The 19942-nt window shown below is 43.8% G+C and overlaps 1 protein-coding gene across 1 annotated transcript; it reads left to right on the top strand.

The window, feature by feature from the left end:
• The first annotated feature begins 9232 nt into the window (after positions 1–9232).
• Positions 9233–19835, top strand: BTBD17 (BTB domain containing 17). Its single transcript, XM_021002609.2, is given in 5 exon segments — positions 9233–9552; positions 15315–15591; positions 18579–18846; positions 18848–19006; positions 19008–19835. Coding segments are annotated over 5 exon segments (1446 nt in total). The 5' UTR covers positions 9233–9467; the 3' UTR covers positions 19665–19835.
• The last annotated feature ends 107 nt before the right edge of the window (positions 19836–19942 follow it).

The raw sequence follows: 19942 nt of genomic DNA, 5'->3' as shown, positions 1-19942 counted from the left end.
ATTTATTTGTATATGTATGCGTCTGTCTATCCATCTATCTAAAATCCTAATCACTGATTCTTACTCTTTCTTTCTCTCCTCTTTATGATTACTACTCCAAAGTTGAAGTTTGTTTTCCTTATAAATATTCCCTCTTCACCTCCACCCTTCTTCACCCTTCCTCTCCCTGTCCCAACCTGTTGAGTTTAATATATTTTTACACCAAACTCATTGTGTGTGTGTATTCAATCCTCCTTTTTCCAGTACAGGTAAGTAAGATTAATGAGATGCTAACTTTTCACACATGTTTATATATTCTTTTTCTCCTGTACTCCCAATTATGAGGAATAGTAAGTTCCTTCTCCTTCTTCCTCATTTCTTCCACAATGTGTTTCTTTTGCCTGATCCTTTTTTTTTTTTTTGCTTTCTGAAAACTAACAAAGCAGAAAAAAAAGAAAAACAAGTCCAGGCCACATTTGTCTTTTTCTTTTTTTTCAAACTCTCTCTGTGACCCTTGAAGACAGTGGGATTCTGAAGAGACTTGTCTCTCTTTTCCGCCTTGTAGAATGCAAGCACCTTATCAGCATTTGGCCCCTTCTAATTGCTCAAATGTACAAGCTATCTAAGTTTCTCTTGTCTTCTGTGCTTGTGTTTCAAACAGTCTGCCCAGATCTGTCTTTTTATTATGAATGTTTGCATATTCTCTATTCTATCAAGGGTTCATTTTCCCCTATAGGAATATACACATTTTTGCAGGGTAAGTTATTCAAGGTGATAAGTCCTTTTCTTTTGTCTTCTGTAATATCACAATCCAAGATTATTCTCTCTCTCTTTATTATTAGTTGCGATATGGTCTTGTGTGATCCTAACTGTGGCTCCTTGATACTTGAAATCTTTCTTTCATTATGCTTGCAGTATGTTTAGTTTGATGTGAGCACTTTGAATTTTGGCTGATACCCAGGATGGTGCATGTTCGGTACTTCTTTCAGGAGGTGGATTCTTTACATTTTCACTTTGCTTCTGGTTCTAACAGATCTGAGGAGTTTTCTTGAAATATGGCGTCCAAGTTTTTGTTTGGTTGTAGTTTTCAAGGAGTCCAAATGATTCCTAAATGATTACTGCTCAATGTGTTTTCTAGGTCAGTTTAAAAAATATATATATAGTAGCTACCTTATATGTGCTTCTGTTTTTTCAATCTTTTTAATTTGTTGTAATATTTCTTGTTGTCTCATGGAATCATTTAGTTCTCTTTGTTCCATTCAACTTTTTAGGGAGTCTATTAGTTGGTTAGGGTTCAACCTACCTTTCATTCTTAGCTGTTCATTCTCCTTCCACTTCCTGTTTCCTTCACCATCTAACTCACTCCCCTGCCCCACCCCCCTATCCCAAGCCCAGGACCTCAACATTGACAGAGCAGCTTTGTTACTACCATTATAAATTTAATATATACTTTTTAAAAAAGCAAGATATATGTAATGAGAATTCACATTTTCATATACAATATTCTTTTTTTGTTCCTTGTATATTGAAGTTCATATTTATTGATGTTTATAATGAAATAAAGATTAATTAAACAATTAAATTGCTTCAATCCTTTGACTACTCATCTATTGAGGAATGACTTTTCTTCTCATGTATTTGTATTAGTTCCCTACATTATCACAGCTCCTTCATTTTATAGATGAGGAAACTGATGCCTAGAGAAATTCTTTGACTTGCCCAAGCTCATTCAGTCCTAAGTAACAAAGATGGTATTTGAACTCACATCTTGACTACAATCATTCTGCCTACTAGACCACACTGCTTTGAAGACATGGTCTGATTAAAAAGCAGAACCTTTCAAGAAATGAAGGCAAAAAGGAACAGGAATGAAAATAGGGAATATAATAATAATAATAATAATAATAATTATAATAATAATAATAATAATAATAATAATAATAATGATAATAAACTCCTCAAGGTCAAATGTACACAGCATATTTGTTAATTTTTTTTTCATTTAACCCTCACTTAGGCTCAACTGACATGAAGTGTAACACCCTGCCCCCTTTCTGGACCACTTTCTCAACCTGCCTTTCCGACTGAAGTTTGGGTCTGCAGAGACTGAGCACTCTCAGGTGCTGTGGCTCATGAGCCTCCGTCAGCCAGTAGACACCATTACTAAGACCAGATGGTAAGAAGAGTAGTTACAAAATATTCTCCAGTAGACCTAGGGCACATACATTCATACACAGTGTCCCGGGGAAGGATGAGTGCAAACTTAAAGTAAAATGATAATGAGGCACATATCTAGGGAACATGGGTGGCCAAGGCAATTAACAACTTTGGAAATGCAAGGGTTAAAGGTCTTTCCCTCCTGTTGAGTCTTCATAAAGCTCACCCTTGGGAACTGCAGCTCTGTTGGGCAGGATGCTCAAATGGATTCCTGGGGTCTCATCGTCTGCACAGCTCTACTCTCAACTGCCTGAGGTCAGCTTTCTCTCTTTCTCTCTCTCTGAGGCAATCGGGGTTAAGTGACTTATCCAGGGTCACACAGCTCATGTCAAGTGTCTGAGGTCAGATTTGAACTCGAATCCTTCTGACTTCAAGGCCAGAGCTCTATAGTTGCATCACCTAGCTGCCTTACGAGGTCAGCTTTGTCTTGAAGCCACAGCTGGGCTCCATTTTTTTCTACCAGAGGTTCATCTCCTGTAAGCTGCTTCCTCCCTCAAGTGACTGCCTTTGTGTATTTATATACATTAGGAGTATGTGTGAGGCAACTGGGTGACAGTGGATAGAGTGCTGGGCCTAGAGTCAGGAAGACTCATCTTTCTGAGTTCAAATCCAATCTCAGACACTTACTAGCTGGGTGACCCTGGGCAACTCATTTAACCCTGTTTGCCTCAGTTTCTTCATCTGTCAAATGAACTGGAGAAGGAAATGGCAAACCACTCCTGGATCTTTGTCAAGAAAACTCCAAATGGGGTCACAAAGAATCAGACACTACTGAAATGACTGAACAATAAAAAGAATGTGTGTCTCTGTTCCCTGCTGGATACACATTTCCTACTGGTTGAGTAGTGCTTCAAAACAACTGTGACCAATGGTGAGGGTGGGGTGGGGATTGGGGGGAGGATAGAAAAATCCCCTCTTCCTCAAGAGCAATTCCTTCTCAAGGTCCAGGTTCTTCTTTCACTTCTTGCTTGGATTTATCCAAACTACCAAGCTTGCTCAGGGCTTAAAGCCCTGCAAAGTTGTACCCGATTTTTGCTTGTTCAAAGAGGTTATTCCCTTTAATTCCAGCTTAGAAAAGTGTTCACACTTCGTAAAGGAAGTGCCAGTTGTTAGTACCTTGTTAATACCTTGTTACTTCTCATCTCTTCTTTACTTTCTGTGACTCATCTGCTGTGGTGGGTAGGAAAGAAATCCCCTCCTTTATACTTTTCTCTCTATTTAAACGTTTGCTGTCCCTGGAAAATCAGCTGGGGTTTGTTTTGCCAAAGTCCATGTTCATTAGTTTATTTTGATTTGTCAACAATCACTTCCATAAGCTTTTAAGTTTTAAATTTTTTGCCCCCTCCCTCCCCCCCTTCCTCCCAACACAGTGCACAATATGATATAGGCTATACATATACATTCCTATTAAACATATTTTCACATTAGTCATATTGTAAGGAAGGATTAGAACCAATAGAAGGAACCTCAAGAAAGAGGAAACAAAACAAAACAGAAGAAAAAAATAGTAAATAGTATGCTTCTATCTACATTCAAACTCCATAGTTCTTTCTTTGGGTGTAGATAGCATTTTCCATCATGAGACTTTTGGAGATGTCTTAGATCCTTGCATTGTGGAGAAGAGCTAAGTCTATCAAAGTTAGTCATCACACAACGTGGCTGTTGCTGTGTACAACATTCTCTTGGTTCTGCTCACTTCACTCAGCATCAGACCATACAAGTCTTTCCAGGTTTTTCTGCAGTCTGCCTGCTCATCATTTCTTATAGTGCAATAGTACTCCTTTACATTCATGTACCAGAACTTGTTCAGCCATTCCCCAGTTGATGGGCATCCCCTCAATTTCTAATTCTTTGTGTGTGGCATAGTTCAGAAACAATCCAGAAGTTAACATTCTTCCACAAAGATACTGGCCTATCATAAATGGTGGGCTTAGGGATTATACTTAGTTCCAGATTCTGAGTTATACCATTTTAACAAGTGTACATCATTTTATAGTGTTACCCTTTGCTTTGGAACTTATAAAGGCTTTCATAATCCCAAAGATAATAAAGAAAAAAATCAAGCTTCCTTTCCCTCAGAGGAAAAGCCTGGTCCCCTACAGGAGTTTGAAGAATATATGAGACTTTCCCATCAGGAATCAGGGACCTAAAGTCCAAAGGAAGTCATCTGATGCTTCAGCCTTCAGGTGAGGAACCAAATCACTTTGTCCTGGTGCTTGTGTGACAACACAAACCCCTGGGCCTAGGACTGTGTGGGCTTCTCCTGCTGCTAGAGAGGGAAGCCCTTCTGCTATAGACCCCCACATAGATTAGGTTGAATCTTGAGGGAAGAGGTTGTGCATGTATGAAAAGTCCTCTTGGTCCTTGTAACACATAGGACATGTGAAAATTCTGCAGTGGACCCATGTAACACACAGGATAATCCAAACTGCAGTTCAAACTCTCCCTTCTCTAGGCCAAACAAGCTGATTTATGATGGAAAACAAACTTAGAAAAGTCCCAGAGAGGCGTGGGGCTCCTTGAAAAGGATTCTGCCCTTGGAGTCTATCTCTCAGGGTTTCTGGGCCACCTTCGGGTCACAAGTGTCCCAGAGGAGCTGTCTGGACTCCTGTCACAGAAAAGCAAACATTTCCTCTCTGGAGTTGGGTTTCTCCTCCTTTTTTGACTCTCCTTGTGGACTCACCTGAACTGCCAAATTTAAGCTTATCTAGGGTTTTGCTATTTAAAGTCACACAAAAGCAGCCCCCCCCCCTTTTTTTGCATGTCCAATGAGTTAGCTCCTTTTAATTCCATAAGAGAAAGGTATTCACATTTGGTAAAGGAATGATGCATTAACACCTGATTATCTTTGTGATCTACTCTTTGGCTTGGCGACAGTAGCAATTGTGGGGGGTTGGGGTGGAGGGAAAAAAGTCACCTTCACTTCCAAAAGGTAAAAAAAAAAGATGGCAATTTCTTGTCAAGGCGATTCATGCTATGGTGTATTATGTGAGGACTGGATCTAGGGATGCCAGAGACTCTGCTGGCCTCCAATCTTGCATCTCAAACCACCTTTCAGATGTCTTGAACTGGATGTCCAGTAGATATCTTCAGCTCCCTAAGTTCAAAACTGAACTCATTAGCTTTCCCCCTAAACCTACCCCTCCCTTCCTTATTGCCTTAGTGGTCAACACCCTCCTCCCAGTGCTTCAGGCTTGAAAACTAGGAGTCATCTCCTCACTATCTCTTATCCCTCTCTATCCAAACTTGCCAAAGCCTATTGATTTCACCTTTGTAACATCTTTAGAGTACTTTCCTTTCTCTCCTTTAACACTCTAACAAGGCTCTCATCACCTCATGTCTACAATAGCCTGCTGGTGGGTCTGCCTGCCTTAAGTCTCCCCCTTCTCCAATTCATCTTCCGTTTAGCCATTAAAATAATTTTCCTAAAATGCAGGTCTGATCATATCACTTCCCTACTCAATAAACTCCAGTAGGCTCTTATCGCCTCCAGGAGCAAATACAAAGTGCTCTATTTGGCATTCAATGCCCTTCATAACCCAGCCTTCTTCTACCTTTCCTGTCTTCTTATACCTTACTCCCCAAAACATACTCTTTTTTTGGGGGGGGCAAACAGGGTTAAGTGACATGGTTAATAAGTATCTGAGGGCACATTTGAACTCAGGTCCTCCTGACTCCAGGGCCAATGCTCTAGCCACTGTACTACCTAGCTACCTCTACACATATTTTTTGAACCAGTGACAGTGGCCTCCTGGCTGATTTGTGAACAAAACACTCTATCTGTCCGCTCTGGGCATTTTTCTCTACCTGTCCCCCATGTCTGGAACATTCTCTCTCCTCTACTCCAACTACTGACCTCCTTGGCTTCCTTTATTTATTGTTGTTCAGTCATTTTTGCATGTTTTGCTTGACTTCACATTTATTTATAATCCATATATTACTTGCCTTCTGCCTGACTACCCAAGGAGGGGCTAGAGGGAGAGAATTTGGAACTCAAAATTTTGAAAAAGAATGTTAAAAAATTTTTTACATGTAATTGGGAAATATTTAATGAAAGAAATAAAACGTATTTTGAAAAAAGATAGAGAATGGACCTGAGGGGCATCTAGGTGGCACAGTGGATAAAGCACCAGCCCTGGAGTCAGCAGGACTTGAGTTAAAACACTTCAGACACTTGACACTAGCTGTGTGGCCCTGGGCAAGTCATTTAATACCATTGCCTAGCCAAAAATAAAAAGACTGGGACCTCAACAGCTTTGACCAGCCTTGAAGTAAGGAGGAGAGTTGAAAAGAGAAGAGAACCCCAGGTGGGGCTGGCCCAGGCCTTTGCAAGCTAGTCTCCTTCTGTTTTCTCACAGTGGAGTAATCCTGGCTAGAGTTTCTAGCTAGAGTTTCTTCATGACTTTAATTTAATTTCTATTGACTTTAATTCATCAAGAACTTGAAGGCTATGGGTATACTTCACAAAAACTGTTTTCTGTACTCAGTATTATCTTCCTCCCACTCTATATACAAGGATAGCTAGGTGGTGCAGTGGATAGAGTGATAGGCCTACAGTCAGGAAGACCCATCTTCCTGGGTTCAAATCTGGCTTCAGACAGTTACTAGCTGTATGACCCTGGACAAGTCACTTAATCATGTTTGCCTCAGTTTCCTCATCTGTAAAATGAGCTGGAGAAGAAAATGACAAATTACTCCAGTATCTTTGCTAAGAAAATCCCAAATGGGGTCATGAAGAGTCGGACAGGACTAAAACAACTCAATAACAGCACTCCATACACATGCTGATTGAGCTCTTATAGTCTTTTCACGGGCTGTCTCCCATGCCTGCAAGGTTCTCCTTCCTCATTTCCACTTCCTGGCTTCTTTCAGGATCCAGCTCAAATCCCACCTTTTGCAGACTTTTCCTCCCCCCCCCCACCTGCCTCCCCACTCATGCCTTCTTTCTGACATTAGTTTCTGCACTACGTCATTGCATACTATAAGTCTTATATAATTTTTTTTTTGTGTGTGTTGCCCCCATATTAGAAAGAGGGCTCCTTAAGATCAGGGATCATTGTGTATCCAATGCCTAGCCCATAGTAGGTGCTTTTTGACTGACCATTTAATCAAAATTAAAACAATGAAGTAGACTGTATCTGACAATGTATATGACATTCTGTACCCACCCATATCTTTCCCACCTCATTATAATGACACAGAATTCAGCTCCATTTTAATGGTTTTTTTTTTCATTTTTATTGTTGTAGCCCTTACATATATTATGTAAAGTGTGTGTGCGCTTTCCAGTTCTCCCCAGGTAGGGCACAAATGTCCACATGTCTCTGTCTGGATGCGGCTCAAAGAGAGGCCAGAATGGGTCTCTCCAGAGATGCCTCCACTCACGCTTCTCCTGAGGGAGCCCTGAGCTCCTGGTTACAAGAGCTTTCCTGGTTCTGCTGACTTCACTCTGCATTGTGGCATATGGTCTTCCCATATTTCTCTGACTTTGGTCTCTGTTTTTTTTTTTTTACACCAACAGCATTTTTTTATGGATAATATTGCTGTAGGAAGCACAGTTGCCTCAGAACTGGTGGCAAGGGAGCTAGTTTAGCCTCTGAGTCCCCGGGCTGGGGAGAGTCAGGCTCTAGGAAATAGAGGCTGTCTGCCAGAGTGGGGGCAGGGATCAATCCGGATGAGGGGAATCAGGCGTGAAAGTCATAGGGGCCGGGAAGGGGGTTTCCAATGGCCGGTGGTTTGATGCCAGCACTATCAGAGTAGAAGCCAGATTCAATACCACTCAGTCTGGGCCCCAGCGAAGGGGCAGGTCTGGCAGTTAGAGAGCCATGCACTGATCTGATCATTGGGCTGCTGGGTGGGGGAGAGCAGAACTACTGACCCATGCATGACCTTTTCATGGACCTTGCCCAAGGAGGAAAGCTGAGCAGGACAGGTGCCTTACGGTCATCAAGAGGGAGCTAATGGAGAGGAACTATGCCTTGTGGGCATCTAGGCATTTGGACTGGAAAAGATTCCTTACCGAGCTGAGGTCAGGGTCCAGTCCCCAGATCTCAAGGGTTTCAGCTCTCCAGTCCTCCGTCCTATCCCAAAACCTTTGCCTTGAAAAGCAATGTGATCCATCCACTCCACTGCATTTGTCACCTCGCCCCTTTGCAGAGGTGAGAGGTCCATGAGTATTGCACGTATTTCAGACTTTTTCCAGTTATTGATCGTCCAAGTTCTCCCAGCAAACAGTGTGAGCCTGTCCAGCTCTGCCTCAGTTTCCTCACCTGAGGAATGGGGCTTTTGGAACTTCTGGGAAAAGAAATATGCCAGATGGCAATTTGTAGTTTAGAGTAATGAGAAGCCTTGTTAGGGTCCTAGCCCAGTGCACTAAGCCTGCCTAGAGAAGAGGAGTTAGGGAGGATGCAGTATAACACGCAAAAAGGTCCAACAGCATCAGAGAGAAAAGTTACCTACATTAACTTCAACCTTCCGGGGTTGCTTGGTATGGGTAGAGAGTGGTGGGGCTTAGTTTAAGAGTCAAAAGGGTAAGTGCCTAGGGTCCTTTAGAAACTCTTAGCCATGTTTACATGTTTCCCAAAGAAGAACAGAACCGCTGGACAGTCTGCCCAATGGCCTGACCGCAGTGGTGTGTGCCCACTCTGCCCTGAGGAGGACTTCCCTGGAGAACCAGACACTGGAGTTGGAACAGTCCAGGACCCACAAGTGGGCAAGCCCACCCAGCCTCCTTCCTCTTCTCTCTCCTGCCCATCTCTGCAGCCAGCTCCCCATAGCTCTCCCTAGCATGCTTGCCAAAGAGCTGTCGAGTTTCCTCCGTGCTGGGGCACCAGGCTGGGTCATGGGAGTGGAGGAGGCATCTTTGACTAGAGATTGGCAGGGGCCCCAGAAACTCCCACCTTCTCTGGTTTGCCTGCCCTCCAGGGGGCTTGCATCACCCCTGGGAAGACAGGAAGGGAAAAGCAGATTCTGGGAGCAGATGGGAAGGCCTGGGGATTGCAGAGGGTCCACTCTCCCCCTCAGGGGCCTTGCTGGTCAGGACAATAGTCCCTACGGCTGTCATGCTGAAGCTCAAGTGGTTGTCTGGGCAACAGCTGAGGCCAGTTTCCACCAATCCATGGCAAAGATAGGTTGGGGGAGGGAGGCAAGGGAGGAAGGAGGGGAACTGCTCCCCACCAAAGGCCAGCATCCTATATAAGGAGCCAGGGCAGTGGGGAAGGGATCAGTGTGGGGTATAACCTGCTCTTGGGGTTGGGAGTGAGGACACAAAGATGCCTGGGACTCATCACTCCAAGCTTGGGCCCTGGGGCAACTTCTGGGCCACCATGACCTTACTGGGCCTAGCAGTGCATGCAGGTAAGGACTGGGGTGAGACAGAAAGAGGCAGGAAGTCCTTTCCCTTTTGGGTTGGGGGTGGGGTTAGGAGGTGGGAGAGATCAGTATCTGGTGAGGGAGAAGGGATGGAGCCTGAGAGAGGTGTGGGATCCACCTTGGCATTTCCAAGGGCAAAGAGAACTGATGGGAGGGCACCTGGATAAGAGGGGTAGCAAGGGGTCCCTTGGCTGCCACAGGGACATGTGTGTAGGGTCCATGGGAGGGGCTGCCTCTACTCTCTACTCTCTCATCCCAGAACTTTGAAGGGATGGTTGGTGGAGTGAAGCTGATTCGGAGTGTCCTGGGCAGGGAGCCTCTCACTGATCAGCTGCCCCCCTCTTAGACCCAGAGAGTATTAAAGTTGGAAGGGACTTTAAAGATCTTTTCATTCATCCTTCCCCCCTCCACATACTTACCAAGAAAGGTTTCTCTCCTCCCCTCCCCCTCTCTTACTTAGTCGGCTTAGGGACAGAAAAGAAGCTGCTGGCATTGGGACAGGGGAGAACAGACTGAAGCTTTGCTTTCCTTCTTCTCTCCCTGCCCCCCTAAAAGTCGATTTGGGGCATCCTAGGAGCTCTGTCTGAATTGACTTGTTTTTACTTTCATCCTCTTCCCGTCTCTTTATTTTCTCATTCTCTCTCCTAGTCCTGCCCTCCCTCACCAGACTTGGAGTCATAATAATAATAATAATAATAATAATAATAATAATAATAATAATAATAGTTGCTAACATTTATATAGCTTTTTTTTTAAGGTTTGCAAAACACTTTGCATAGGTTATCTCTTTGGATATTCACAACAACCTGGGAGGTAGATGTTATTATTATCCCCATTTTCAGATGAGGAAATGGAGTCTGAGAGAGGTTATTTGCCCAGGGTCTCATAGCTAGTAAATGTCTGAGAACAGATTTGAAATCGAGTCAATAATCCCTCCATTTATAGGATCGTAGATTTAGCACTAAAAGGCACCTTAGAAATCATCTAGTCCAATCCTTACTGCTCTCACCCCATTTCACAAGTAAGAAAATAAATATAATGGCAAAAAATAAGAATGAAGTGACTTGCCCAAGGTCACAAAGGTACTAAGTCCTCTGATTCTAGAATCTAATGCTTTCATTGCACCATTCAAGGCCCAGATCAGTCATTTACAAGTTATGGGACCATGGGCATCATTTAAGTTCCTTGAGCTTCAGTTTCTTACCTATAAAATGGGAGGAGGGCAAAAATAATTTATTATTATAAACAATAATTTATAGTGGCCTGGTATAGTGCCGAGGTGTCAAATCTCGTGGGGTGAGAAACAGATTAAAATGTACATGGGAAATATTTAGCAAAATAAATAAAGTACAATAGACCATAGATAATGTCAATATGTAGCTAGGTGGCACAGTGGATAGAGCGCTGGACCTGGAGTCAGGAAGACTCATCTGCTTGAGTTCAAATCTGGCCTCCGACACTTATAAGTTGTGTGATCCTGGGTAAGTCACTTCACTTTGCCTCAACTGGAGAAGGAAATGGCAAACCATTTCAGTATCTTTGCTAAGAAAACTCCAAATGAGGTAATGAAGAGTTGGACATGACTGAAAAGGACAAAATAACAAAAAACAGCAAAATGTTAATATGTGGTTTTCTAAGCTGTGATGTAGCCTGCAGTGATCCTTACGTACAATTTAGGGACCCTGGCATTTGTAGTGGATAGAGAGTTGACATTGGAATGAGGAGGTCCTGAGTTTAAATCCCACCTCTGACGCATACTGGGCTTACAACTCTGGGGAAGTCAATTGAAATTCTCAGTATTCCCGCAAGTCTCTAAGACTAAAAACGTTGCAGATAAGATGAAGACTTATGTTGTCTGGAGTGTCTTCATCTAACACTTGTCTACAATGGAAATGAAAGGTTTAGTCTGTTTTCTGTAAAACAGGGGTGGGGAGCCTGGGGACTGAGTTTGGATTCAGTCAAAGGGCTGCACTTGAGGACCTAGAGGGCCACATGTAGCCTTGAGGCTGCAGGTTCCCCACCCCTGCTGTAAAATAATAAAAATCACAATAAGTTATGAACCCAGTGTTTTGTAAATGGTTAAACTTACTGGGCTATTTCAATATTAAGTAACAGTGGAATAATATCCTTTACTCTGGGATGTTATTAGCAATAGACTTTTGGGGATCTGTATAATTTACCGCTGAGGTCACCTTCCTTTGGTATTTTTAAGCACTTTCCTTTCCTCCCTTCCACCAATATATTCATACACTTTATAATGTAAAGACCACGTTCCAGGCTTCATTATAACTTGGCTCATTTGTGCTTTAAGTTTGGCTATAGAACAAAGCACAGCACTTCTCTGGAACCCTAACCTATGAAGTGCAAGCAGGGGTGTTGTGAGCCTCAAGTGAAATAATGGATGTAAAGTGCTTTACAAACCTTAAAACACTGTGTAAATGCAAGTTATGATTACTATTATTAGCCTGCTGTCATCAGATCTCCAGTATGGTGATGACTTCAGTTCGGAGCCTTCTACCATACTCCTGCTGAATTTAAGCAATGTTTATAGAATAATACAAGGGTAACTGGTCAATCTTTAACTACTGGCTCCCCAGGAAAAAAAAGTGCAATACATTTTTAAATCTAGTCTACATTATTTACAGTTTCTTAAGTTTAGACAATAGGGCAGCTAGGTGGCGCTCTATGCTGTCTGCAGTCAGAAAGACCTGATTTCAAACCTGACCTCAAACACCTACTAGTTGTATGACCCTGGGTAAGTCACTTATCTCTGTTTACCTCAGTTTCCTCATCTGTAAAATGAGCTGTAGAAGGAAATGGCAAATGACTCCAGTATCTTTGCCAAGAAAACCCCACATGTGATCACGAAGAGTCAGACACCACTGAAATGTGTGAACAACAAGAAATCTAGACAATCAATAAAACAATAAATCATGCATAAGGAATGCTGATTTCGGAGGTGTGAATGCTCACCCTGAAAATTTGACAAAATTGTTTAGAGCTGCCTCCAGCACACCTCTGAGTGAAAGGTAGATGCAATATCATCAGCTTGTAGGTGCTGGTCCTAGTACAATAAAGGTGGACTAAAAATCCTTTCCACCATGTGGCCAGCTTAATAATGGATCACAAGGGAGTCTTCTGAAAACTGGATCTAGAGTGGCTCATTTCTGTGATTTTTCCATCAGAATTTGAGCAAGACTCAATTTGATCAGCTCATGGTACATCTATGGGAACGGGAATCCAAAACTTTTGATTAAATGAGTTGGGGCAGCAGCCTCTTCAGCCCAAGGGTGTGTGTGTGTGTGTGTGTGTGTGTGTGTGTGTGTATAGTGTGTTTAGGGGAGGCAGTGACTTATTATGACCAAAGCCCGCTACTTCAGTAGCTCTAAAGCCTAGACAGTTGGTAGGGTATAAAGGATTTGAAGAAAAGCAAAGAGAGGTATATAGGATGGGTATGGAACCATGGCCTGAGGCTGCTCTCACCCTGGCCTAAGAAAAGGTATGGGAGCACCTAGGCAGCTAGGTGACAAAATTGGGGTCACAAAGATCTCAATTTTTTTTTCTTTTTTTGTTTTGGTGAGGCAGGTGGGCTTAAGTGACTTGCCCAGAGTCACACAGCTAGTAAGTGTCAAGTGTCTGAGACTGGATTTGAACTCAGGTCCTCTAGACTCCAAGGCCAGAGCTCTATCCACTGTGCCACCTAGCTGCCCCAACAAAGATTTGAATTGGAATCCTGCTTTGGACACTCCCTCACTGAGTGACCCTGAGTAATTTATTTAACTTCTCTCAGACTCAGTTTACTAATTTGTAAAATGGGGTCATAACAGCACCTACCTCTCAGGATTGTTGATAGGATGCAAGGAGATAGCATATGGAAAGAGCTTTGCAAACCTTAAAGTGTTATATTGGTGTCGGCTCTTATTATTAGCTCTATACAAGAGCTGGGGTAACCTAGGTACAACTCCAGGAAGAATAGCATGGTCCCCTGGATGGCCTGCCCACTATCACCACCACTACTACTGCTATCACTAGCTTGCATGTGTAACATGATCATAGATTTAGAGCTGGGAGGACCTCTGAAGTCATACGGTACAACCCCCACATTTTACAAATGAGGAAACTGAGGCAGGAAAGGTGAAGTGATTTGCTAATGGTCCTGGAGGTAGTGAGTAGCATTGTGCCCCTCTGTCAATAATTCTCTGAGCTGCCCTTCCCTGGTCAGTAACACCTGTCCTTCACCTACCTGCACCTTCTTCTTTTTTTTTTTTTCCGCTAGGAAATGGGATTAAGTGACTTGACCCCAGGGTCACACAGCTAGTAAGTGTTATGTGTCTGAGCCGGATTTGAACTCAGGTCCTCCTGAATCCAGGGCCGGTGCTCTATCCACTGTGCCACCTAGCTGCCCCCTACCTGCCCCTTCTGATGAGAATTTGGACTCAAAATTTAAAAAAGGAAAGAATGTTTAAAATAAATAAATAATGAATTTTTAAAAATTAAAAAAAACTGTAGGTCTGATTATGTCATCCCTCTCTCCCTTAATAAACTTCAATGGCTCCTTGTTACCTCTAAAATTACTACAAAGTCCTCTGCTTGTTTCTGAAAGCTCTTTATAATCTGGCCCATCTCTACCTTTCTAGTCTTCTTAGGTTTTGCTCTCTTCCACCAAGTCTATGCTTCAGGTACCCTGGCCCACTTGTTGTTATTCCTTGTACATGAGACTTCGTTTCCTGACTCTGTGCCTTTGTAACAGCTGTCTCTCTTGCCTGGAATGCTTTCCTTGCTAACCCCTGCCTCTTAGTTCCCTGGCGTCCTTCAAGTCTCAGCTTCTTTTTCTTTTTCTTTTTTTCTCTTTTTTCAGAGGTTGGGGGTGGTGGTTAAAATGTGGGAGGTTGCAAGGGGTAGTTAGCACAAAAAAAAGAAAAGAAGAAAAAAGGACATTATTGAGGCATCTTTTAAAAATTCATAGAAGCAAACAAAAGGAAGGTCAGAAAGAAACACAGACAAGCAGGACAGCTTTGAAAGCTACAAGTCAAATTTGATGTACTTAAAGGGAAAAGCAAGCTTCACATAGTAGAGATTTGTAGTTCTATATATAATCCTCCTTTTCTCTTCTACCATATATATGGAAAGGTTCATTGGATTTGGCATGTTTTTTGTTTTTTAATTTTAAATAGTTTAATATTTTTTCTCATTACATGTAAAAATAATTTTCAACATTGGTTTTTAAAAAATTTGAGTTCCAAATTATGTCCTTTCTTCCCCTTTTCCCTCTTTGAGAAGGCAAACAGTTTGATATAGATTATACATGTGCAGCCATGTAAGACATATTTCCATATTAGGGATCTGGCATTTGTTAAGTTTAGAATAAAAATAAATAAAATTTCTCAAATGCCACCTTCTGCAGGAGGCCTTTAGCAGCCTCTTAGCTGCTAGAGCCTTCCCTCAGAGATTACATCTCCCATCACCTCTGTATCTATCTCGTTATTTAAATGTTGCCTTCTCGATTAGAATGGGCTCCCTGAGGACAAAGACTTTTTTTTTTTTGTATCAGCAGCGCTTTGCATGGTGCTCGGCACATGGTAAGTACTTAATAAATTCTCGTTGATGGAAAAAATGCTTTTTTGACTGCATGGGTGAGCAGCTGCCACGGGAGGGCGCCCACTGCCCTCCTCATGTGGACCTTGCTAGGGCTTTCTGGTCTTGCCCCAGGGTCTCCCTTCAGTCTGTCTCCCTTCCTCCCTCCCCAGCTCAGAAAGCATGTGTCTCTGGTGAAGCAGCAGATACCTCTATTAACCACTCCTTGACGATGCTCCAGCGCTTGCAGGAGTTACAACAGCTGGGCAATGACAGCGACACAGTATTGCGGGTGCAAGCCACAGGTACAGATGAAGTCCACATCTTCCACACTCACCGGCTGCTCCTGGGCCTACAGAGTGAGGTATTCCAGGGACTGCTGCTCAACCAAAGTGAGGTGACATTGCAGGAGCCCAGGGACTGTGCTGCCGTCTTTGACAAGTTTATCAGGTAGAGTCAAGTTAATCAGGATCCTTCAGTTGGGGTTTTTGGGGATCAGGGTATTTTAGTTGGGGTCTTTGGTGAATTAAGTTCATTAGGGTTCTTCAGTTGGGGTTTTGGGAGAGTCAAATCCATCAGGGTCTTTCTGCTGGGGTCTTTGGGGAGTCAAGTTCATCAGGGTCTTTCTGTTGGAGTCTTTGGGGAATCAGGTTCATTATGGTCTTTCTGTTGGGATCTTTGGAAAGTCAAGGTCATCAGCGTCCTTTAGCTGGAGTCTTTGGGGTCAGATATGGGCTGAGAGTGGAGGAGTGAAGTTTTATCATAAGGGATACCCTTTTCTCTTTCTTAGTCCCTTAGATCTTCTCTCTGGTGATTCATAGATGCTCAGGGGCCTCCAGAAATGATGTCCCAACTGCTGAGTAAAATGGCATCTTTTCAGACCACTCCTATTTGCAAATGTGACAGTCTCCTTTCACTATATAGCCTATTGCTAAGCAACCACAAGGATCAAAGGTATTCCTACCTGGAGCTATAACTAACATGGGGATATTAGAGCTTTGCTCCAGAACCTTGACTTTGGGGGGTGCTTCTTGTGAGGGTCTGCCCCCCCCCCAGCATCCCAGTACCATGGTACCCTTATCCAAAGGCCCATTTTCTTCCCCAGTCCCCATGTGATACAGGCCTAACTCTCTGGGTCATACCACTTTACTAGTGTGACTACACCCATATTGCAACGACAGTCCTTTCAACCCCCAATGAATTTGCACAAAAATTCCTACTTAGTGTTGTATTCCTGTTGCCTATCACAATACAAATCTGCTTTCTCTTTCTGAGTCTTTCAAGGGTTGGAGAACATTTGCTTTCTGTCCATAAGGCAGACAATCCAATTTTCTCCTCTACCTTCTCATCTCTGGATAGACTGACCTGCACCCTGTATCCCATTGTGGGGTTGGCAGTAAAAATATGTTGAGAGAGAGACAGAGGCAACAAAAGACAAATGGAGATCTTAAACAACTTGTGTGTGTGTGTGTGTGTGTGTGTGTGTGTGTGTGAGAGAGAGAGAGAGAGAGAGAGAGACAGACAGACAGACATACAGACAGAGGGAGAAAGAGAGACAGAGAGAGAAAGGAAGAGGGAGTGAGGGAGAGACAGAGAAAGAAAAGGAGAAAAAGAGAGAGAGAGGAGAGAGCCAGCTTAAAGTAAAAAAAAATACAAAAAAATCTAGGGAAAACCAACTTATACATTTAGTGATTGGGGAATGGCTGATTAAATTATAGTATGTTAATATAATGCTATTGTTCCATAAAAGTAACAGATATGAAGAGCACGAGGACATATAGAAAGATTCATACAAGGTGATGCAAACCCAGGTCAGCAGAATGAGAATGACGTGCACATTGACAACAACCAAAAAAAGTAAATAAAAAAGTAATAAAGTGATAAAAGCAATAATAATAATAAGACACTAGAAGTAATAAAAAAGAAATAAAGGCCATAAAAGTTTATACATACACAGGAGATACGGGACAGATGAACTGGTATTCTTATTGTGTGAAAAAAAATTGACTCTTTTTGCCGACCAAAATATAAATATTTCTACCTAACATATTTTCATTAAAGGTGAATTCCATATTTTGTTGAATTATTCATTTGTATTTCTTGAGTGTTTGTACTATCAATAATAAGAACCCAATCACTCACTAACTAAAGATATAGAGAGATAATAGACAGATAGCTATAGATAGATAGCTGGATAGAGACAGATAGATGAATATAGATAAATAGAGACAGATGGAAGAAAATATGCATTTATTAAGCACCTACTGTGTGCCAGGCACTGTGCTAAGTGCTTTACAAATATTATTTCATTTGCTCCTCACAATAGCCCTTTGAGGAAGGTGCTATTATTACCTTCATTTTACAGTTCAGAAAACTGAGGCAGACAGAGGTTAATCAATTTTCCCAAGATGACATAACTAGTAAGCATCCAAGGCCATATTTGAACTCAGGTCTTCCTGACACCAGACCCATCACTCTATCCACTGCACCACCTAGCTGCTGAAATAGAAATAGAGATAGATGTAAACAGACAGAGGGATGAATAGAAATAGATTGATGGATAAATAGATAAATATATAGATAAAGCAGCTAGAGACAGATTGATATAAATAGACAGATGACAGGTAGATAGATTGAGAGAGATTGAGAGGGAGCAGAGGGGGATAGAGAGAGGAAAAAGAGAGAAGAGAAAAAAGAGAAGAGAAAGAGAGAGAAGAGTGAGAGAGAAGAGGGAGGGAGGGAGCCAGCCCTTGGAAGACAATGAAAGCAAAATAGAGAGGAAGACAATAAGGGAGATGACAGGCAAGACTGAAGATTAATGACACAACAAGAGAAACAGAGGAGGAAGACAAGAACAGTGAAAGAACATGACAGTGATGTGAGATACAGAAGAATTCTTGACCTATAGAATTTTGGAACTAGAAGGAATATTAAAGATCCTTTAGAACAACCCCCCTTATTTTATAGAGGGGAAAAAATCATCATCCAGAGAAAAGTACTGACAGAGATGAAACAATGAGAAAGATGGGACAAGCTTGTGGGACTGTGAAAGAAACAATTTTAAGTTTGGTGAGGGAGGATGAGAGAAACGGTGGTGGTGTTGGGGAGACACAGTAATCAGAAGAGGAAAAGATGGAGCACGCTGAAAAGGAAAGCTCTAGTTTGGAGAATATGACCTTTGACAAGTTGCTTAATCTCTGACTCTCAACATAAAATGAGAGAGTGGACTAGATGATTTCTAAGGCCCCAGCTGTAATTCTTCAGTCTATTCTGAGCTGATACCGTAATCCCCAGAGAGTTCTCCACTACCTTTGCTCTGGATCGTCTCCTCAGGCCCTCCGCTTCCTGGGGCATAGAAAAGCAGACAGTGAGCCTGGCTGGGTGAGGGTGGGCTTCATAGCTCGGCCCCCACCGTCTCTTTTTTCCTCCCCTTCTAGGTATCTGTACTGTGGGGAGCTGTCCCTCCTGATGTCTCAGGCCATCCCCCTGCACAGATTGGCCAGCAAATACGGCGTGACTTCCCTACAACAGGGCATAGCTGAGTATATGAAGTCACACCTCGCGGGAGAGATGGGGGGTCCCGGTCCAGCTGTGGGTTGGTACCACTACGCAGCACGAACAGGCAACGAAGACCTCAGGGAGAGCTGCCTCCAGTTCCTGGCTTGGAACCTGTCGGCTGTGGTGGGGAGCTCCGAGTGGGGGGGAAGTGACTCCCGAGCTCTTGGCCCAGCTGCTAGACCGCTCTGACCTGGTGCTCCAGGATGAATTAGAGCTCTTTCAGGCCCTGGAAGTCTGGCTGGGCCGGGCCCGCCCTCCCACCCCTGTGGCTGAGCAGGCACTGAGGGCCATTCGCTACCCCATGATCCCCCCCTGCCCAGCTGTTCCAGCTGCAGGCCCAGTCGCCAGCCCTGGCCCGTCATGGAGAGGCTGTGGGGGATCTCCTTCTGCAGGCCTACCAGTTCCATTCGGCTTCTCCTCTCCACTATGCCAAATTCTTTGACGTCAATGGAAGTGCCTTCTTGCCTCGCAACTACCTCTCCCCAGCTTGGGGGGCCCTGTGGGTCATCAGCAACCCTGCCAGGGATGACCGAAGCACCAGCTTCCAGACGCAGCTGGGCCCCAGCGGGCACGACGCAGGCAGGCGGGTGACGTGGAATGTCCTCTTCTCCCCGCGCTGGCTGCCCATCAGTCTGCGGCCGGTCTATGCCGACACCGCCGGGGCCGCCCTGCCGGCCGCTCGCCCCGAGGACGGGCGGCCCCGACTGGTCGTGACTCCAGCCAGCATCAGCGGGGACGCCGCCGGCGTCAGCTTCCAGAAGACAGTCCTGGTCGGGGCTCGACAGCAGGGGCGGCTCTTGATCCGCCATGCTTACAGCTTCCATCAGAGCAGTGATGAGTCCGGGGACTTCTTGGCGCACACCGATCTGCAACGGCGCAACTCTGAGTACCTGGTGGAAAACGCCCTTCACCTGCATCTCATCGTCAAGCCCATCTACCACAGCCTCATTCGGACCCACAAGTAGTGGAAGGAGGGACAGAGGGAATGAGGGAAGGAAAAAGGGAAGGCCTCCATGGACTCCCCAGTTTGACAGTCCTGAATGGCAGTGACCATAAGCAGCTGAACTTCCTGGAATGGTGGCCAGACACGTGGCCCAAAGGCCTTTGATCGGGGCATTAAAGGCATCCCCAAGAGAGCTGGGTCTGTCCTTTTGGTCTTGGTACAGAGAGAGGCTCTGTCTTACTGTTCAACATCCTAAGGGGCTGCTTGATGTGTGGGCGGGGACAGAGTAGGGTCACAATA

This window comes from Phascolarctos cinereus, unplaced genomic scaffold, assembly GCF_003287225.1.
Source record: "Phascolarctos cinereus isolate Bilbo 61053 unplaced genomic scaffold, phaCin_HiC Scaffold_5;HRSCAF=322, whole genome shotgun sequence".
Taxonomy (NCBI): domain Eukaryota; kingdom Metazoa; phylum Chordata; class Mammalia; order Diprotodontia; family Phascolarctidae; genus Phascolarctos; species Phascolarctos cinereus.
Note: the sequence above shows the minus strand (reverse complement) of the source record. Positions and strands in the feature narration are given on the sequence as shown.